Genomic DNA, 19,320 nt, shown 5'->3' with positions numbered 1-19,320 from the left:
CACAAGAGGAGTTCGTTTGCAGTGGCTAGAGGCGTGCCCATTCTCTGTCTATCTCTATCTGCCTCTTTCTCTGTCTGTCACTCTCCAATAAATAAATTAAATAATTTTTAAGAAATGAACAAAAAAATTAAAAAATAAACAAACAAAAAAATTTTTAAAAAAAGATATACAAAGGACCAGGTGTGGTGGCGCATGCCTTTAATCCCAGTACTTTGGAGGCCAAGGTAGGAGGATCACTCTGAGTTTGAGGCCAACCTGAGACTACATAGTAAATTCCAGGTCAGTCTGGGCTAGAGGGAGACCCTACCTCAAAAACAAACAAACCAAACAAAAAACAAAACAACAGAAACAAACAACAAAAAGAAATGAGGGAAAAGCAAGTTATTAAATTTGAAGTCACTGAATTTCCCCTAATCCGCTGTCTACCATTTGCAGGGGTAGAACTCATCATCTGATTAAGGTATAGTCTGGTGTTGCATGTGTCTGTTACCCATTGTCTGTGGCCCAGGACCTGGGGCTGTGGTGGAATGAGGAGGAGTAACAAGCCTCAAGGACTCAAAATACACGGATTCCTGTTAGACTTTAAGGATCACATACAAGTCTGTAAGCAAAGGTTTATTCTGAAAGGTGCCTCAATCACATGCAATTCCAATAGGATTCAGCAGTTTTTGTAAACACTGAAGTATATAATTGGAGCCAGCAATATACCAATGGATCATCTATCCAAGAGTCAAAACACCTGGATTCTAAATTCAACCTTACAATAAACTCTGCGATCAGACAACCTTCACTTTAAATTCATTTACTGGCTATGTGATTTTAAACCAGTGGTTTCTCCTCACATTTCAACTGTAAATTAGAAATAATAAATCCCATGTATCAGGTTCACAGAGAGGGGACACATGTGACTATAGCACAAAAGTATAAGTAACAGTGAGATCCAAACAGGTCACTGAATTTCAGCGTTACCTTTGTGCTAATTGTTCTGATTTGTACACTTAGCACAACTGTAGTGAGTCATTAGGCTAATCTGAACTTGGAATTCTTTTTTTTCAAATTTTTTTTAATTTATCTGCCTGTGTATGGGGGAGAGGGGCATGCCAGGGTCTCTTGACACTGCCAACAAGCTCCAGACATGTATCACACTTGCTTGCACCTCTGGCTTTTTACATGGTGCTGGGGAATCAACCCTAGTTTAGCAACCTTTGCAAGTAAGTGCCTTAAAATGCTGAGCATCTCCTCAGCTGCTATTAATGGCATTTTTAAAAACCACCACCAGGGCTACAGAGATGGCTTAGTGGTTAAACACTTGCCTGTAAAGCTAAGGACCCCAGTTTGAGGCTCTATTCCCCAGGACCCACATAAGCCAGATGCACAAGGTGGTGCATGCATCTGGAATTCGTCTGCAGTGGCTGGAGGCCCTGGCATGCCCATTCTCTCTCTCTCTCTCTGCCTCTTTTAAAAACAACCACCATGTGCTGATTCTGCTATCACAAAAGATTAAAATTCTTAAAAGTTTTTTTCTTACCTGGCAATTATTCAGTTCTTGAATAACTTCTTTATTTTCTTTACTGATGTCACACACACAGATAAATTCTGCTTCTCTGTGCCCTTTAAAAAATTTCTCACGGATTCTTTGCACAACCGTAGTAGCTGACCGGCCAGAAGGAACTGAGCAATTTTCTATATCCCAAAAAACTCCAATGGGAGGCAGGTTTTCTAGCACCTGTCCAGCTATTGAAACTTCTGGTGACCCTTAAGAAATGTAAACACTTCCAGTTACATGTAGTGAAAAAGAAATATGAATTAAAATTACACTAGGTAATTCATAACAGCAAAAAACCTAAATCACTGATGCTGTTTCAGGAGACCAACTTTACTGGTCATTACTAGGACATAACCAAGCTGCTTTGTTATCACAGGAGAGGATTCCTGAGTCAAGTGACTTACAGCTGAGTCTCCTGCTGACTACTGATGTTTCTCTGAACACTCTCTGAACCTAACCTGACTTCCATCTTCAGTGCATGCCTACCTCCCTGCTGGATGTATATGAAAGACCAAAGTGAAGCTGTTACTGTTGTTTTGCACATGTTGTTAACATCTGCTTTAACCTTTTCAAGATATTTTCAGGGGATGGGGAGATGGCTTAGCAGTTAAAGGCACTTGAATGCAAAGTCTGCCATCCCAGGTTGAATTCCCCAACCACCCACATAAAGCCATATGGGTATTCCTTTGCAGTAGCAAAAGACCCTGGTGTGCTCATACATACACACGCACTTTTTTAAAAGTTTAAATGTTTCCAGAACATAAACAACCAAATTAGCTACTTTTGGGGGTCAGATTGTAACTAAGGACTCCTGGGTTTCAAATACTGTTAATATTGCCCATCACTGAGCTGTTCTAAACACTAAATTCTTCTAGTGCACATACTTCAAGCCCATGTCTCCTCCAGTACCTCACTGTTCTATCCTCTCCACCTTTCTATGAAGACATCTCAGCCTAGCATCAAGGAAAAAGGACTTTACTGCTCTATAGTTTGCCAGAAGATAGAAGGGAAGGCTCACTTTAGAATTCACATACAGCTTTAGAGACACAAGGACATTTTTAGAGGGGATTAAATGCAATGTTAGTATCAGATACTGAAAACTACTCAAAAAATGCACATTTGGGCTGCAGGGACAGCTAACGGTTAAGCGCTTGCCTGTGAAGTCTAAGGACCCCAGTTCAAGGCTCGATTCCCCAAGACCCATGTTAGCTAGATGCACAAGGGGGCGCACGCATCTGGAGTTCGTTATCAATGGCTGGAGGCCCTGGCGCACCCATTCTCTCTCTCTCTGTTGCTCTCAAATAAATAAATACACACATTTCATGCCAGAATGTCATGTACCAAATTTTGAAGCAGCTTTGCTTAGACTGGTCGCCAGCAACAATGCGTTCTCCTTCCCTGTTCCTTTGGTTCCACAGCCATTACACAGAGGGACAGCGCGAGGGGCAGGCTGAGTGCTCGGAGGTGGTATATTTGGCCAGACTTTAGTAGCATCAATTATACTATTTCTTCCTGGCTGTTTAAAAAAAATTTTTTTAAGAAATTTCAGATACATCATTTCAGAACCTAGAGTTAGATACAACTGAAAACACATTCTAAATGTTTCATAACATCCTACCTGCTAATCTCTGGTAAAATGGACTTTGAAATCATTTTTCCTAAAACCATCAGGTACCAACTCACAATCTCATTTCAAAAAGTGACTTGGAAAGAGATTCACATGCTAGAACTTTTATATTCTCGGGTGTGTCTGCTACAATGGAGGCCTCACATACGTCTTACATAATTATAAGGCCAAGCTCCAACTTCCCCATGTTATTACAAAAAGACAATGTGGAGTTACCTATGAGACATGAAAGAGTGCATGTATAAGCTGAGTGTTAAGTTTCGAGGGCTCATTGATTGGGCCCTAACCATTAATAATGAAAGAACGTGGAGACTGTCAAATCAAGTCCTCTATAGAAAATGGACATACTGCAAACAGAGGCCCTAAAAGCATAGGTTACATAAATTACTTCAAGCTGTTCCAGATGTTCTCCCACTTTAAACTTTACTTCTTTCAGAACAAGCAGCAGCAATGCTAATGGGGAACAATCCTCACCATAGAGATCCTTCAACCCCACACAGAAGAAAAGACTACAAAACAGATCCACTTCAAAAGTCATTTCTCAAACCTCAACTGCCCCAACTGAAGAAGAAAAGGATACAAACCTTGTTTAGACAGTCTTCACAATACAGTGAGCCCTTTAAACAAACCGGAGGTACCACATTTAGGTGCAAGGAGTTGGTGCACAAGTGAGGCGTTAGCTCCGACTGTGAAAGGTGTTCTTCCAAATGGCCAGGAGCCCCACTTGGGAAATCAGAACAAGGGAAATAGCCAGCAGAGGTGCAGCCCTGCAGAGCTGGAAATGGATGCAGCTTGTGCACGTTACTGTGACATGATGGGAAATGGAGTTTTCCACAACAGGGTAGGTGCTTGCAGGAAGATAGACTGCTCTCTACACACATGCTGGGAAAGTCACTTGCAATGCCTGCCAAGTTGTTCCTAGCGGAGGCGTTCTGGAGGGAAGAGGCAGACTGGAAAGCAAACCCTGACCCTACCTGACATGTGACTGTCCTGGTGCTCTGCGAGTCTAAGAGTGTGCCCGTGTGACTCAGGCTACCAGTACCTCCACCGCTGCCACCACCACTGCCACCGCCAAAACGCATTGGTGAAGTGCAGGGTTCATTAGGGCAATGAGCACAGCAGCTTACTTTGGGGACAGTTGAAAGCTGTACTGTAGGTTGCTGAAGAGAATGAATATCAGGAAGTGGGACTGCTGGGAAAATTTTAGAGCCAATGTGAAGGGGAGATGGTACATCCTTTAATTCCACAACAGCTTTCTTGTTCTCCATGGATTCTTTCTGAGAAGAGAAAATTGCAACACGAGTCAATTTTTAGGAGGCCAGGAGTTGTTTACTTATACGCTAACTATTACATTAAAATGTAGAGACTGTTCAACTCATTCTTCATCAAACAAATGGCGCAGTGCCTAGCTAAGGCTAGGGGAATTCAGAGGTCTGTGGGAAGTGCACACAGAAACACAGAGCTAAAATTAACACTGTACTCCCTAATTCTTAAAGCGGACAGGTAGGGTGTGTTGGGAAGTGCTCATGTGTTTACAGCTTTGGAAAGCCAGGTTAACCACCCATGCCTCAGTGACTTCCTTTTCACAACTTCCCCCTGCATCACAGGATCATCTGAAGACACAGAAGGGGTAAGAAAACAGCACAAACAGCACTCACAAAAGATGCTTCCAACAAAGTGGATCACTTTTGCTTCATATTCCTATAGTCAATGTGTAAGGGCTTCCTAGAGGACAGATGGAATCCAAATACTATGGGTAAGATCAGCCATCTGCTCTACGTGACCCAGCTAAGTTGTCACTAACTAGAAAACATGAGGTAATCATGACCCAAAGCCTTAATGTCAACAATTATACTGTGACATATGTAAACCAAGTTTTAGATCTGGAAAAAGTGTTAGATCTGTTTTTCTTTTTCTTTTTTTTTTTTTAATTTATTTATTTGAGAGCGACAGACACAGAGAGAAAGACAGATAGCGGGAGAGAGAGAGAATGGGCGCGCCAGGGCTTCCAGCCTCTGCAAACGAACTCCAGACACGTGCACCCCCTTGTGCATCTGGCTAACGTGGGACCTGGGGAACCGAGCCTCGAACCGGGATCTTTAGGCTTCACAGGCAAGTGCTTAACCGCTAAGCCATCTCTCCAGCCCTAGATCTGTTTTTCATGTGACTCCATCACAGGCACAGGAGGCTAGTATACAAAGACTTGGGGTGAAGCTAACATTCCAGTTGTATGACACCCCATAGTTCTATGACACTGATTTAACTCTGAGGTCAAGCATATGAAACACTTAGCATAGTACCTGGCCCTGGAAAGTGGACTTAACTAGTAAACAGCCTTCATGAGTGAGATTAGAACCACCAGGACAAAGAGGATGCCTTGACTTGGTGACTGTGATATGCTCATCCCTCGAAGCACAGAGGGCTCATCTGCCTCTTACTATTTTATTCCTTGTCAGTGAATTCTACACGCACCTAGGGGAAATCTAGATGTCCAGGGAGACTTTTCCTATGAGGAAGCTAATGGCCATAAACTCAGAAGGCAGCAAACAGTGTGTCTTATCCTACTAATAAGCATGGCTCAGACAGGAAATGAACACACTGCTGTTCTGGTGTATACAGACAAGGCTCTTTTGGGCAGGGGCTTGTGAGATGGTCCACTGAACTGGCTCCACCATGCATGTATCATGGTCAAAACCCAAGGTCTGTAAAGTTGACAGCACACTTCTGAACTAGTAAGTCCATGAGGACCAGATCCACCACCCACTCCAGAAAGCCCTAAGAGGCCAGCCCTCCTCGTCAACTGTCCCTAAAGACAAATGCTTGTGAAATGACCCATATTACTTGATGTCTTGCACTAAAGACAATAGACAGAGAAAACCTAGCGCAAGATAAACTGACTTTTAAAAAGTCTCATATGAACACTAAGTAGAAAAGAAAGGTGGTAACACCGATGTTCAAATCACTATGAAAAGCCTAAAGTAAAGCAAGAGTTAAGGAAGTACATTAGTACGAGCAAGTGCTCATACATGCAATACCTCTGGTTTAATCAAACTCAGAACCACCAAGAAAAGGAGGGCCAAGAAGTGATATTTAAATAGCCATGAGAAATCCTGAACAAAAATACTGCCAATGAGGTTCTGCCAACCTTTCCTAATTTACATGATTTAAAACTAAAAAGGCAAGCCAGGCATTGTACTCAGGAAACTCAGGTAGGATCACAAATTCAAGACCACTGTGGGCTAGATAATGAGAACTTGTCTTCAAAATCAACAAGCTTAAAACCAACTAAGAAGACTGTTATAAAATAAAAATTTTACACACTTCTTGGATTTTACTAAACAACCTTTAGAATTTGACACTTTAATAAGAAACAAAACTTCCTCCCAATTTTAACATTAAGCATCAATAGCTGCTCAGGGTGAAATACAGATTTAAAACAAACGAGTATGTTCTTGTTGATTGAGAAGTCTTTAATAACACACTACCAGGAACAGTGTGAGCAGGATGTCCAGGAGAACCCAGCATATCGGAGGGAGAGATGCTGTGTCCCAACCTACGGACCTCCCAATCATTCAACACACGTTATGTCCTCCAAGTTACCGTTTGGGGACTAAGAGGCAATGTCTGCTCAGGACGAGAGAAGCAATTAGAGAATTTCCAAAGCCACGGCTTAGCATCGTTATCTTGTTGAAGCCATCCAAGTGTTCTGCTGCAAGGATTTTCAGTTCCGTTTCCTTCCATCATACAGCCAGACAAAGTGGTTCAACATTCTTTCATCTTTCTTTTCTTTCATTCTTCCACCCTGTGAAAAGTGAATGAGATGCCCATGTTATTTCTGTGCACAAGTCCATGTTTTAATTTTTTTCAAACATTGGTGTGTTCATGTGTGAGTGCAAGTATGCTCACGTGTGTGTGGAGGGTGACCTTGGGCGTCATCTTAGATCTATGGCTCTCCACTTCATTTACTAAGGCAGTGCCTCTTGTTGAACTCAGAGTTCGCAGTTTTGACTAATCTAACTAGCCAGCTTGCCCCAGGGATCCCATCTCTGGTTTTCCAGCACAAGGATTATTATACAGGCGGGTCACCAAGCCTGCATGCTTTTACGTGGGTGCTGGGGAGCTGCAATCCAGTCCTCATGCTTACATAGCAAGCACTTTATCAACGAAGCCATCTCCCAGCCCTCTTGTAATGTTAAAATATGAGGCTGCAACTGTATACAGTGCAATAGCTCACAAGGAGTCAAACCCTAAAGAACAAAGCAGCACTTATTACAGGTTACTACAATTTGGTAAATTTGGCTATGCTGGCTTGAAACCTAACTACATGGGGGCTGAAGAGATGGCTCAGTAGTTAACCTGCCATTCCTCCATTCCTTGTGGCCCATCGCTCTTTAAGTAAGGTTGATCCAAAATGAGACCTGTTTCTTTTTTCAACATAGCCATGCTTGAAAGCCACAGCCAAGTCCTAGACACTCAATGTCCCTGCGTGAGAATCCACCTATTCTCTTGGCTGGGATCAACCTCCAGCCTCAAGCAAACTTTGTCCATGGTTTTCTCAACACTCAGCTATCTTTCCCTAAAAGCTCTACTTATGAGAAAAAAGAGGAGAGCATCTAATTTAGGAAAGGACAGCCACAGCCCAACTCTCCCCCCGTGTCTCTGATAAGCGCACAGAAGGTCCAGATTCAATGACTTCTGTGGACTGAATTCTAGTCTGTCAGGGAACAAACCAAAGCAATCTCTCAGTTTACTTCTAATGAAAATACAAGGTGTGTCTGGAGATTGCTCAGTGATTAAAGTGCTTGCTTATGATGTCTGACGGCCTCAGTTTGATTCCCAGCACTCATATAAGCCAGATGCACATGTTGGCACATGTGTCTGGAGTTCATTTGCAGTGGTTAGGGGCCCTGACACACCCATTTTCTATTTGACTCTTTCTAATAGATAGATAGGAATAAAGTATTTTTAAAAGAAATAAAGAGTGAGTGAGCAAGCGAGCTGGGTGTGGTGGCGCATGCCTTTAATTCTAGCACTTGGGAGGCAGAGGTAGGAGGATCTTCATGAGTGTCAGGGCACTGTGAGACTACATAGTGAATTCCACATCAGCTTGGGCTACAGCAAAACCCCAACTTGGAAAAAGAAAGAAAGAGAGAGAGAAAGGGAGGGAGGGAGGAAAAGAAAAAGAAAAAGAGGGCTGGAGAGATGGCTTAGTGGTTAAGGCACTTGCCTATGAATCCTAAGGACCCAGGTTTGATTCTCCAGGTCTTATGTAAGCCAAATGCACAAGGTGGTGCATGTGTCTGGAGTTTGTGTGCATTGGCCAGAGGCCTTGGTGTGCCCATTCTCTCTGTTTCACATAAAAAATAAAATAAATTTAAAAAAGAAAATACAAAATAATAGTACCAAAATCCTTAATAATTACAGAAATCACAAGTCACAGAGGTGCAGTGCCTACCACAGCACAAAAATCTTACAAATCTTAGAGCACAATAAAAACAGATTGACTCAAGCCATACTCGCTGGGCAGGAGGGCAGGTGGGCAGCTAGCTGATGGTGAGGAAAACAGCCTCACCTACACACCCTTGTTACAGGATCCCAAGAGTGGTCATTTTCAGGTAAGTATCAGAAATTTCATCTGGGCAAGTAGGAAAGTTTCCTTTAGCTGTAGTTCTGTTAAGATGCTTTTTCTAAGAGATTTTAACATCTACATGACAGCTAAGTAACTGCAAATCTGATGGCATAAAAAAGAGTAAACTATGGCCTGCTGGCCAAAGCCAGCTCACTGCCTGTATTTACTTATTTGCAAGCAGAGATAAAGAGAGATAGACAGAGAACGGGCATGCCAGGGCCTTTAGTGGCTGCAATCAAACTCCAGATACATGCCCCTGACTTTGTGCATTTGGCTTTAGGTGGGTACTGGGGAATTGAGCCCAGATCATTAGGCTTAACTGCTAAGCCATCTCTCCAGCCCCTATTTAGTTTTTGTTGTTGTTGTTTCTTCGAGGTAGAGTCTGACTCTAGCCCAAGCTGATCCAGAACTCACTATGTAGTGTCAGGGTGGCCCGGAACTCACGGGGATTCTACCTCTGCCTCCAGAGTGCTGGTATTAGGGATTAAAGGTGTGCACCAGGGCTGGAGAGATGGCTTAGCAGTTAATCGCTTGCCTGTGAAGCCTGAGGATCCTGGTTTGAGGCTCGATTCCCCAGGACCCACGTTAGATGCACAAGGAGGCGCACCAGTCTGGAGTTCGTTTGCAGTGGCTGGAAGCCCTGGCACGCCCATTCTCTCTCTCTCTCTCTCTCTCCCTCTCCCTCTCTTTCTCTCTCTCTGTCACTCTTGAATAAACAAAAAAATTTTTTTTAATATTTTAAAAAAAGGTGTGCACCACCATGTCCAGCTCCCTATTTAGCTTTCTGAGACAGGGTCTCACTCTGTAGCCCAGGTTCAAGCTCATAGCAATCCTCCTGTCTCATCCCCCCAATTGCTGAGATTATAGGTGTGATCCACCACACCCAGCTACTGCACTAAAAATGTGTTGTATTTTTTAAATTCGTTTTGTATTCATTTTTCATTATACATTTTTTATTCCTGAAAAATTAAAAATATCAAAAGCCAGGCATGGCGGCATGTGCCTTTAATCACAGCACTTAGGAGACAGAGGTAGGAGGATCGCTGTGAGTTCAAGGCCACCCTGAAACAACATAGTGAATTCCAGGTCAGCCTGAGCTAGAGCAAGACCCTACCTTGAAAAAACCAATCCCTCCCCAAAATTAAAAATATGTAATAAATTTCAGTGTTTATAAGGTTTGGTACACGGTCACCCTCTTTTTTTTTTTTTTTTTTTTTTTCAAGGTAGAGTCTCATTCCAGCCCATGCTGACCTGGAATTCACTATATACTCTCAGGGTGGCCCTGAACTCAAGGCGATCCTCCTACCTCTGCATCCAGAGTGCTGGGATTAAAGGTGTGTGCCACCACGCCTGGCTCGCATTTCTCTTAATAGTGCCTGTGGCCGCTTTCGCACTATAACTTCAGAGCCAAGTCTATGCAACATCAACCATTTGGTTACAAAGGCTAAAATGTTTACTGAAGCTATAAAACTAAACTGCCTGTTTCCAGACAAGAGGTATTTTTCAGTGATAAAGCATATGCTCAGCATGTTCAAGGTTCTGGGTTTGATCCCAACCCTCCCCCCAAAAGGAGAAACCAGTTTGTTTCCTCTTCTACGAAATGAGACTAGTGTCTCCCTATATATTTCATAGCACTGAAACTGTGTCAATGCACCCTATGTTCAATCTCACCCCTGTACCTTGAACCCGGCAGAGGGCCTGTTCCATGGTAAGTACAAAGTCAATATCTGTTGAATGAGGAAATTGAAAAAGCACACTATTTACCTAGCACACAACTGGGAATGGTCAATTTAGAGATAGATAAGTTAACTGCCACCACTGATGTTAAACTATGATAGTTTAAAAAAAAAAACGTATTTACTTATTTGCAAGCAGAGGGAGACAGAGAAAGACAGAAAGAACGAGAATGGGTGCACCAGGGCCTCTGCCCACTGTCAACAGCATCCAGATACATGCACTCTGTGCATCTGGTTTTATTTGGTTACTGGGGAACTGAACCTGGGTCATTAGGCTTTGTAGGCAAGCATCTTAACCGCTGAGCCATCTCTCCAGCCCAATAGTTGTTTTTATTAGTAAATCCAGGTCTATGTCCCCCAACAAACTCCTCTCTTAATCATAAGAACTTACGATATTCACAGCACAAGCAGTTCCAACATGTGTTCCTAAACCTCTTCAGAGACAAATCCTGAAATTGAGCTAACATTTTAGTATAACTGTTCATACAGCATTTTTATTTAACCTTTATTTCCTCATCTAGCAAATATTTATTTAGTATCTATTAAACAAGGGATACAAGGAAGAAAAAGCTGAGACAATGGATTTCTTTTTTTGTTTGTTTTTCGAGGTAGGGTTTCAGGCTAGTCCAGGCTGACCTGAAATTCACTCTATAGTCTCAGGGTGGCCGTGAACTCACGGTGATCCTCCTACCTCAGCCTCCCGAGTGCTGGGATTAAAGGTGTGTGCCACCACACCTGGCTGGATTTAATTTTTCTCAATATTTCTGTGAGACAGACAAGAGAAATCAATTATACTTTGTAGACAGGAAACAGAAACTTAAAATGTTTTGTAGCTAGCCTGGGATCACAGGAAGCTCTTTCTACTACACTAAGGTACCTTCAGGATTGCTTAGTAAAAGGCACCCAGAGTGGGGCACCCTGCCTGTGATCCTGGCACTAGGGAGACAGAGGCAGGAGAATCACTGCAACCTTGAAGACAGCCTGATCTACTTACTGAATTCCAGGCCAGCCTTGTCTCAAAAATAAATAAATAAATAAATAAATAAATAAAAATGCAAAAAGGGGGCAAATAAATAAAAGCAAAAACTTGTTAGTGGTCTGTACCCTGAAAATTTCTCAAATACTCCTAGGAGTTCCACTAAACATCTGAGGTGGCCAGCGGAAGCTCTGTTTTATTTGAGTGTGAATCTTCCTTCTGTCATTCTGTCTGTATCTTTAAGTAATTTAGATATTGGCTGGCAGCAAAGGCTAGGGCACCACACAGCCTTGCACAGTAGCCCCCCAAAGCTATCCCCCTTCTATCTATGCACCTTTTGGGCGACTCACTTCTCTGAACCCGAGATGTTATCTCCATTCACACTGAACATTTCTTACACTCCATGCGTCCCGAAGTCCCCATTCCCATTCTGCTAGCTTGTTTCCTCTCTCCATAGCACTTGTTTATTTGCTTACTTATATTATATATCCTATTAGACTATAAATTCCACAACATCGGGCTTGTATTTCCTGCACCCCCCGCCCCCGAACCTAACCCTCCACTATGCCTCATGTATGTCAATAAACAATCAATGGACAAATGCAGAGCTCGCTAAATGTGAAGGGAGCCTATTTAGCTTTCCGGTTTTCCGTACGTAAAAACAGAAATGACAAAAGCTTGGGAGTGCAAAAGAGGAAAGACACAGATACGACCGGATAGCTCTAGGTAACACCAGAAAGGTGCTGGGCCGAGTTCGCGTTCCTCGGAGTAGGAGGGAGTGTTCGCGCCCAGAGGCTGCATCGCAGGGGGGTTTGCAGCGCGGCCGAGGAGCAGGCTGCAAACCGCTCAGGAAGGGCTACGGAAGCCAGCAGGTCCGGGAACTTCCCAAGTCTGCACACTCTCCGCGCAGGTAGCTCCTCACACCTGCAGGGCCCGACCCGGAGAAAGGAGACAGGTGCGCGCGGGCGGGCGGGCCAATGACCCCAACGGGGAAGAGCGGCGCCAAAGTGACAGCAGGGACCCGACTCGGCGAGACCAGGCGGGGAGACGGCGCGCTTCCCCCGGCCCCTCTCAGGTGCTGGTCCTCGGACCAAAAGCCCAGCCCCTCGCACCCCGGCAATGAGAGGTGGGGGAAGGGGGAGGAAAACACCGTCCCTCGTCCAACTCCGGTGTTCCCGGAGCCGTGGGTCGGCCCGCGTTCGAGTCCCGACGCTGAGCACAAACTCACCTCAGCCGCCGGCTCCTCCTCGGATCACATTCCGGCCCCGCCGCCTTCCCCCCCCGCCCCCCCAGGCCCTTTGTTTTGATTCCCGACTCCGCAGCTCCCGCCGCCGCCGCCAAGCGCACCCTCCACTTCCGCTTCCGCGCCGCACCGCCCCTGTCGCAAAACCGACGCCCTTATTTCCCGCTAGCCCCGCCCCTTCCTCCTTTTGCCCCGCCCCCGTGTTCTCCCTGCGCGGGGCATGCTGGGAGCGGAGGGCCCGGCCTTGGAATAAACACTTAAATGGACCGCTTCCTGGGGTGGCTGCGGGGGATCTTGTGTAGGCCGAACACCCAGTTTAAGAAGGTTTCCCATCTGGATTAACGTGGTGGGGAACTAGGGAGCCTGTGGGGTGGAACCCAGGAAAAACCGGCCAAATGGGATTTAATAGAATTCAGCTCTGGTCTTGTGCGGGAAGGCGATGAAATTACGCTGTTGCTTGACTTGGAATTCACTGTGTTCGTCTCAGACTGGCCTCGAACTCAGGGCGATCTTCCGACCTCGGCCTCCCAAAAAGGCTGGTCTTGGCATTCCCTTTAAAGATTAAACACTGCATGTTGCACACCTCTGCATCCTAGAGGCGAGGAGAGAGAAAAAGCAAAACCAGAAAATGCCCCATGAGCTTTTTTTTTTAGAAAGGCCCTTGGGACAACTGGAACTAGTGTCCTCAACAATTAAAGAGGCTTTTTAAGAACCCTGCTGAGACCTTGTGGCCAGTGAATACTTTTCTAGTGATAGGATGGGCAGGCCTTCAGAAGATGTCCCTCAAGCTACAGAAACTTTGGGAAACCAACAATACTTCATGTTTTAAATGGATAAACATGGATCTTTTGCCTTTTTGCCCCCATAGGGCCACATAGTCTTCACCGTTTTAAAAATTGTATTTATTTGAGAGAGACAAAGGGTGGGTGGGAGGAATGGGCGCACCAGGGCCTTCAACCACTGTAAACGAACTCCAGACACGTGTGTCACCTTGTGCAGCTGGGCTACGTGGGTCCTGGGGAATTGAATCTGGGTTCTTTGGCTTTGTAGGCAGAGGCCTTAACCGCTAAGCTCTCTCTCCAGCCCGTCTTCACTTTTACTGGAGGCAAAAGGATTGCCTTAAATTGAAGGCCAGCCTGGGCAAAAGCGAAATCCTGCCTCAAAGGGAAGGGAGAAAAAAAAAAAAGAAGGAAAGGGGCGGGGTAGACTGGGAAGAGCAGTTAACTTCAGAAACTGCCAGGTGGTTACTATCTCCTGTGGCAAATTAGGAGAAAAAAAAAAAAGGCATGTATCATCTAAATCTAGGCACAGTTTAGAATGTGTTAGCTGAGTATGACTTTTCAAAGTTCATTTTTCAAGTGTGCCAGGAAACAAATGAACTTTGCAAGAGTTAGGAATCAGAATTTGCTGGATGAGACTCTTTCTGAGTCTCCAGGATGAGGTGATTTCGTTAGGCAATCTGGATTGTTGGAGAAGAGTACACCTCGGGAGACAATGTTGTAGACATGTACTGTGAGAGCAAGATCCAACATGCACTTGAAGAGTCCTTTATGTCAACTGAATTTTCCCAAAGCCCCGTGGCAAGTATGCCTCACCTGCCTGTTTAGGTATTTATTATGGCTGAGGAGACTTCATTGTGATTGCATGTGAGGATTTTCCAAGCTGCCATGCATGACAAGATGAAAAACAATCCCCATGCTGACATTTTGGCTTTTACAAAGTACCTAGCAAGTATGTTAGTCTTTAAATTATTTTTATTTTATTTAATTTTTTTTGTAGATTTTCTTTCCATTTATTTATTACAGTCAGAGAAAAGAGAGAGAGAGAATGGTGTGCCAGGGCTTCTAGCCACTGCAAATGAACTCCAGACACATGTGATACCATGTGCATCTGGCTTCAATGAGACCTGGAAAATCGAACTTGGGTCCTTAGGCTTCGCAGGCGTGGGCATTAACTGCTAAGCCATCTCTCTAGCCCTATTTTATTTATTTATTTGAGAATGTGCACACCAGAGCCTCTAGCCACTGCATATGAACTCCAGACACATGGGCCACCGTGTGCATCTGGCTTACACAGATTCTGGGGAGTCAAACCTAGGTCCTTAGGCTTTGCAGGCAAGCACCTTAAATGCTAAGCCATCTCTCCAGCCAAGTTTGTTACTCTTTATAGGGATTTTTTTTTCTTTCTTCTTTTTCTTCTAGTTGACTCTATATGAATAGAGACAATGTGAACTTAAATATAGAACAAGAAACACAGTGATTTGAGCCAACCATGGTGTTGCACGTCTTTAATCCCAGCACTTGGGAGGTAGAGGTAGGAGGATCTTCGTGAGCTTGAGGCTACTGTGAGATTACATAGTAAATTCAAGGTCAGCCTGGGCTAGAGTGAAACCCTACCTTGAAAACAAAAACAAAACAGTAATTATTATTTTTTTAAATTTTTTTTGTCCATTTTTAATTTATTTATTATTTGAGAGCGACAGACACAGAGAGAAAGACAGATAGAGGGAGACAGAGAATGGGCGCGCCAGGGCTTCCAGCCTCTGCAAACGAACTCCAGACGCGTGTGCCCCCTTGTGCATCTGGCTAACGTGGGACCTGGGGAACCGAGCCTCGAACCAGGGTCCTTAGGCTTCACAGGCAAGCGCTTAACCGCTAAGCCATCTCTCCAGCCCAAAACAGTAATTATTGATGAATACCTGCTAGTTAAGTTTTTAGCCACAAAAGAGGGCAGAAAAAAATATTTATTTGCACGTGCGTGTGGGGGGCACTCCAGGGCCTCTTGCTGCCAAGGAACACCAGACTTTGGACCACTTTTTTTTTTGGTAGTTTGTTTTTTCAAGGTAGGGTTCACTATAGTCTCAGGCTGACCTGGAATTCACTATGTAGTCTCAGGGTGGCTTTGAACTTATGGTGATCTACTTCTGCCTCCTGAGTGCTGGGATTAAAGGTGTGTACCACTACACCTGGCTTGCACTACTTTTTGTGTCTGGTTTATGCAGGTGGCTTTGCCAGCAAGCACCTTTAACCACTGAGCCATCTTCTTGGCCCCCTGAAAAATTTTTGCTTGACTTTATTTATTGGTGTGTGTGTTCATGTGTGCAAGAGCAGGCAGGCACACGCATGCCACAGCATTCAGATCAAGGTCGGGGACAACTTTCACGTGTAGAGCTTTCCTTCCATCTCATTTGATGAAGGTTCTCTTCTTTTTCATCTCTCCATTCGCCAAGCTAGCTGGCCTATTTTCTGGAGGATTCTATCTCTCCCTCCCTTCCCTTTCTAGGAGTGCTCAGATGATGGATCCAACTATGTCTGTCTGTATGATTGATAGGAGCAGGACTTGGGTACTAGTAAGTGCTTTATTCACTGAACCATGTTCCCATCCCTGATGGTACATTTTTTTTTTACGCACACACACTCATGTAGAGGCCGGAAGACGACCTTGGGTGTCATCCTCAGGTGCATCTTGCACCTTTTTTAAGGTAGCGTCTCTTACTATCCTGGAGCTTACTAATTAGGCTAGACTGGCTGGCCAGGGAACTCCAGAGATCCTGTCTCTCCTTCCCCCAGCACATGCCACCATGCCTGGCAATTTCATGTGGGTGCTAGGGATCAAACTCAGATCTTCATACTTGTGAGGTAAGCACTGTAATGCCTGGGCCATCTCCCCAGCCCTGAAGGTGTTTTTTTTTTTTTTTTTTTTTTTTTACCTACTTTGCATTTGGTTCAGCTTTTCAATGATCTGAGCTACTACCTGAAGAGTTTTCTCCTCTTCTGACCCTGTTAGGGTCACAGTTTAAGTTGATAAATTATACTAGAAGGACTTAAGGAAGAGAAGCTGAACCCTCTACTCATTCACCTCAAAAGCTACAAGGAAGGGCTGGAGAAATGGCTTAGCAGTTAAGTGCTTGCCTGTGAAGCCTAAGGACCCCAGTTCAAGGCTCAATTCCCTAGGACCCACGTAAGCCAGATGCACAAGGGGGCGCATGCGTCTGGAGTTCCTTTGCAGTGGCTGGAGGCCCTGGTGTGCCCATTCTTATTCTCTCTCTCTCTCTCTCTCCCTCTTCTCTCTCTGTCTTTCACTCTCAAATAAATAAATAAAATTTAAAAAATTAAAAGAGAGCCGGGAGTGGTGGCGCATGCCTTTAATCCCAATACTCAGGAGGCAGAGGTAGGAGGATTGCGGTGAGTTTGAGGCCACCCTGAGACTACAAAGTGAATTCTAGGTCAGCATGGGCTAGAGTGAGGCTCTACCTTGGAAGATGAAAAAAAAACAAAAAACAGGGTTGGAGAGATGGCTTAGCAGTTAAGCACTTGCCTGTGAAGCCTAAGGACCCCAGTTTGAGGCTCGGTTCCCCAGGTCCCACATTAGCCAGATGCACAAGGGGGCGCACGCGTTTGGAGTTCATTTGCAGAGGCTGGAAGCCCTGGCACGCCCATTCTCTGTCTCTCCCTCTATCTGTCTTTCTCTCTGTGTCTGTCGCTCTCAAATAAATAAATTAAAAATTTTTAAAAAAACCAAAAAAAAAAAAAAAACCAAAAAAACAAAGCTACAAGGAAAATAAATTGAATTTTAAAAGAGAGAAAAAGGCAATAATTATGGTGGGACAGACCTGTAATTCCAACTAGCTGAGAGAGAGCGGTGCTGGAGAATCAAAAATTCAAGGCTTATCTGGGCAACACAGTACATTTAAAGCCAGCCTGGGCAACTCAGTAAGCCTTGTCTCAAGAGAGAACAAAACAAAACAACAACCAAAAAAAAAAAGACTCGAGTTACAGCTCTGTAGTAGAGTGTATACATTAAGTTTAATTTCTGTGGGGTGGGGGTAGGGAGGACTTTTTGAAGGGTACCAAAAAATTACCTCTCACTGTTAAGTTTTCCCCAAACCAAAACCTTTTCCTCAAACATCTGTTCCCGAAAAAAACCAAAACACAAAACTTTACTTGGCTATCATTTCCATACCTTCCTCCTTTTTTCTTACGGGAAAATTTGAAAACTGAGAACCAAGAAGTTTAAATAAGTTCATCAACCTTTTAGACAGGATCAATACATCTCCACTATGTATGCTGGTTGATCTGACCAGTTTATAATGGGTGGTTATTGGCTGTCACAGACTGATGGGAGCTGTTAAAGTGAAAGCAGCAGTTTGGTGTTCAGCAGGATACAGATGATTCGTGCTTGGAAGCTTCCTGAACAAACATTTTGGTACTTTCCTAAATTCTGTTGAAGTAGGTGGGGGTTCCCTTTTGCATGTCTGAACTCCTGTAGGAACTAGCACAGAGTGTAAAAACTAGAGAAAGGTCACCTTGGCCACACCCGGGAGACAGGAGGGATTCCCAGCATCCAGTATATCGATGGAAGAACACTTGTAGACATCAAACAGAGCCGTCTTTGAAGGCTGATGGTTAGCTCCTAATCAGAAGACATTAGGCAATTTACTGTATTTCTTTAAAGCATTATGTGACCCCCCCCCCCCCAGAAATGGCTCGGTGTGGCAGCGTCTTCCCCCATAAGCATGAGGGCCCAAGATGGCCTGAGTACCCCAACACCCATGTAAACAGCTAGGTGTGGCCATGCATATCGGTAACCCCAGGAGACTGAGCTATCAAAAATGGCACCTACAGGGCTGGAGAGATGGCTTAGCGGTTAAGCGCTTGCCTGTGAAGCCTATGGACCCAGGTTCGAGGCTCGGTTCCCCAGGTCCCACGTTAGCCAGATGCACAAGGGGGCGCATGCGTCTGGAGTTCGTTTGCAGAGGCTGGAAGCCCTGGTGCGCCCATTCTCTCTCTCTCCATCTGTCTTTCTCTGTGTCTGTTGCTCTCAAATAAATAAATAAATAAAAATGAAAAAAAAAAAAGGCACCTACATTATCAGTGAAAGACTCCACCTCTGCCTCTTTCTCAAATAAATAAAAATTTTAAAAAATCTGCCCAAATCACAAGCTAATAAGGGGTAGAGGTAGGATTTAAGGTCAAAAATTTTTGGTCCCTTCCAGCATTTGGTTCTCGCTTTAGCCCAGGACGGTCCTGGAACTAACTCAGGGCCATCCTCTTACCTGTGGGGTTACAAGCATGCACCCCACCCGTCCCGGATCTTCCAGGTCAAGTTTTTGTACACTAACGTCTGCAGTCTGGGAAGATCATGCGGAGGATTCTATTAGCGGTGTGGGAAAGACGAGGGCACTCCTTGGGTCTGGGCCTCAGTCCTTCCTTCTGATTCGGGCAAAGTGCAAGAAAGGGGAACCGCAAGTGGTGTGACCAGAGGAGGCACAGGTATTCTCCTGAAGCGTGCGGTCCGCCAGCCCCAAAACCAACCCCTGGCTAGTGTCCAGGGTGCGTCTCGCCCCAGCATCTCCAAGGCCGCCCAGCCCGCGCCCAGGCGCCCGGGCCTCCCCGGTCCCCACCCGCCCGGAGCCGCCGCGTGGCCGCGCCGCGCCCAAGCCTGGGAAAAGTTTCCAAACGGCGCCTCTCAGCGCTGATTGGCTGAGCGGGACGCGGAGCCGGGGCGCGGCAGCCAATGGGCTGTGAGGACCGTGAGCGCAGCGGGCGGGGGCAGCGGAGAAC

General features: G+C 44.9%; 1 protein-coding gene across 6 annotated transcripts in view; it reads right to left on the bottom strand.

Moving 5' to 3' along the window:
* Marf1 (meiosis regulator and mRNA stability factor 1) overlaps window positions 1-12,779 on the bottom strand; it is a 51,329-nt gene extending 38,550 nt beyond the window's left edge. For 4 of the 6 annotated variants that reach the window (XM_045161373.1, XM_004652284.2, XM_004652285.2 and 1 more), the window contains exons 1-5: window positions 12,743-12,779; window positions 6,774-6,975; window positions 3,758-4,450; window positions 2,888-3,062; window positions 1,529-1,755 (exon numbers count right to left, since the gene is read on the bottom strand). In XM_045161373.1, coding sequence (XP_045017308.1) covers window positions 1,529-1,755; window positions 2,888-3,062; window positions 3,758-4,450; window positions 6,774-6,917 — 1,239 coding nt within the window. In that variant the 5' untranslated portion in view covers window positions 6,918-6,975; window positions 12,743-12,779. The remainder of the gene's footprint in view (window positions 1-1,528; window positions 1,756-2,887; window positions 3,063-3,757; window positions 4,451-6,773; window positions 6,976-12,742) is intronic. The other 2 variants (XM_045161375.1, XM_004652286.2) reach the window with 1 other exon arrangement.
* Window positions 12,780-19,320: the final 6,541 nt, after the last annotated feature.

The sequence above is a fragment of the Jaculus jaculus genome, chromosome 11 (genome assembly GCF_020740685.1).
Source record: "Jaculus jaculus isolate mJacJac1 chromosome 11, mJacJac1.mat.Y.cur, whole genome shotgun sequence".
In the NCBI taxonomy this organism is placed as follows: Eukaryota; Metazoa; Chordata; class Mammalia; order Rodentia; family Dipodidae; genus Jaculus; species Jaculus jaculus.
The sequence above is the reverse complement of the archived record's forward strand: the minus strand, read 5'-3'. Positions and strand labels throughout refer to the sequence as shown.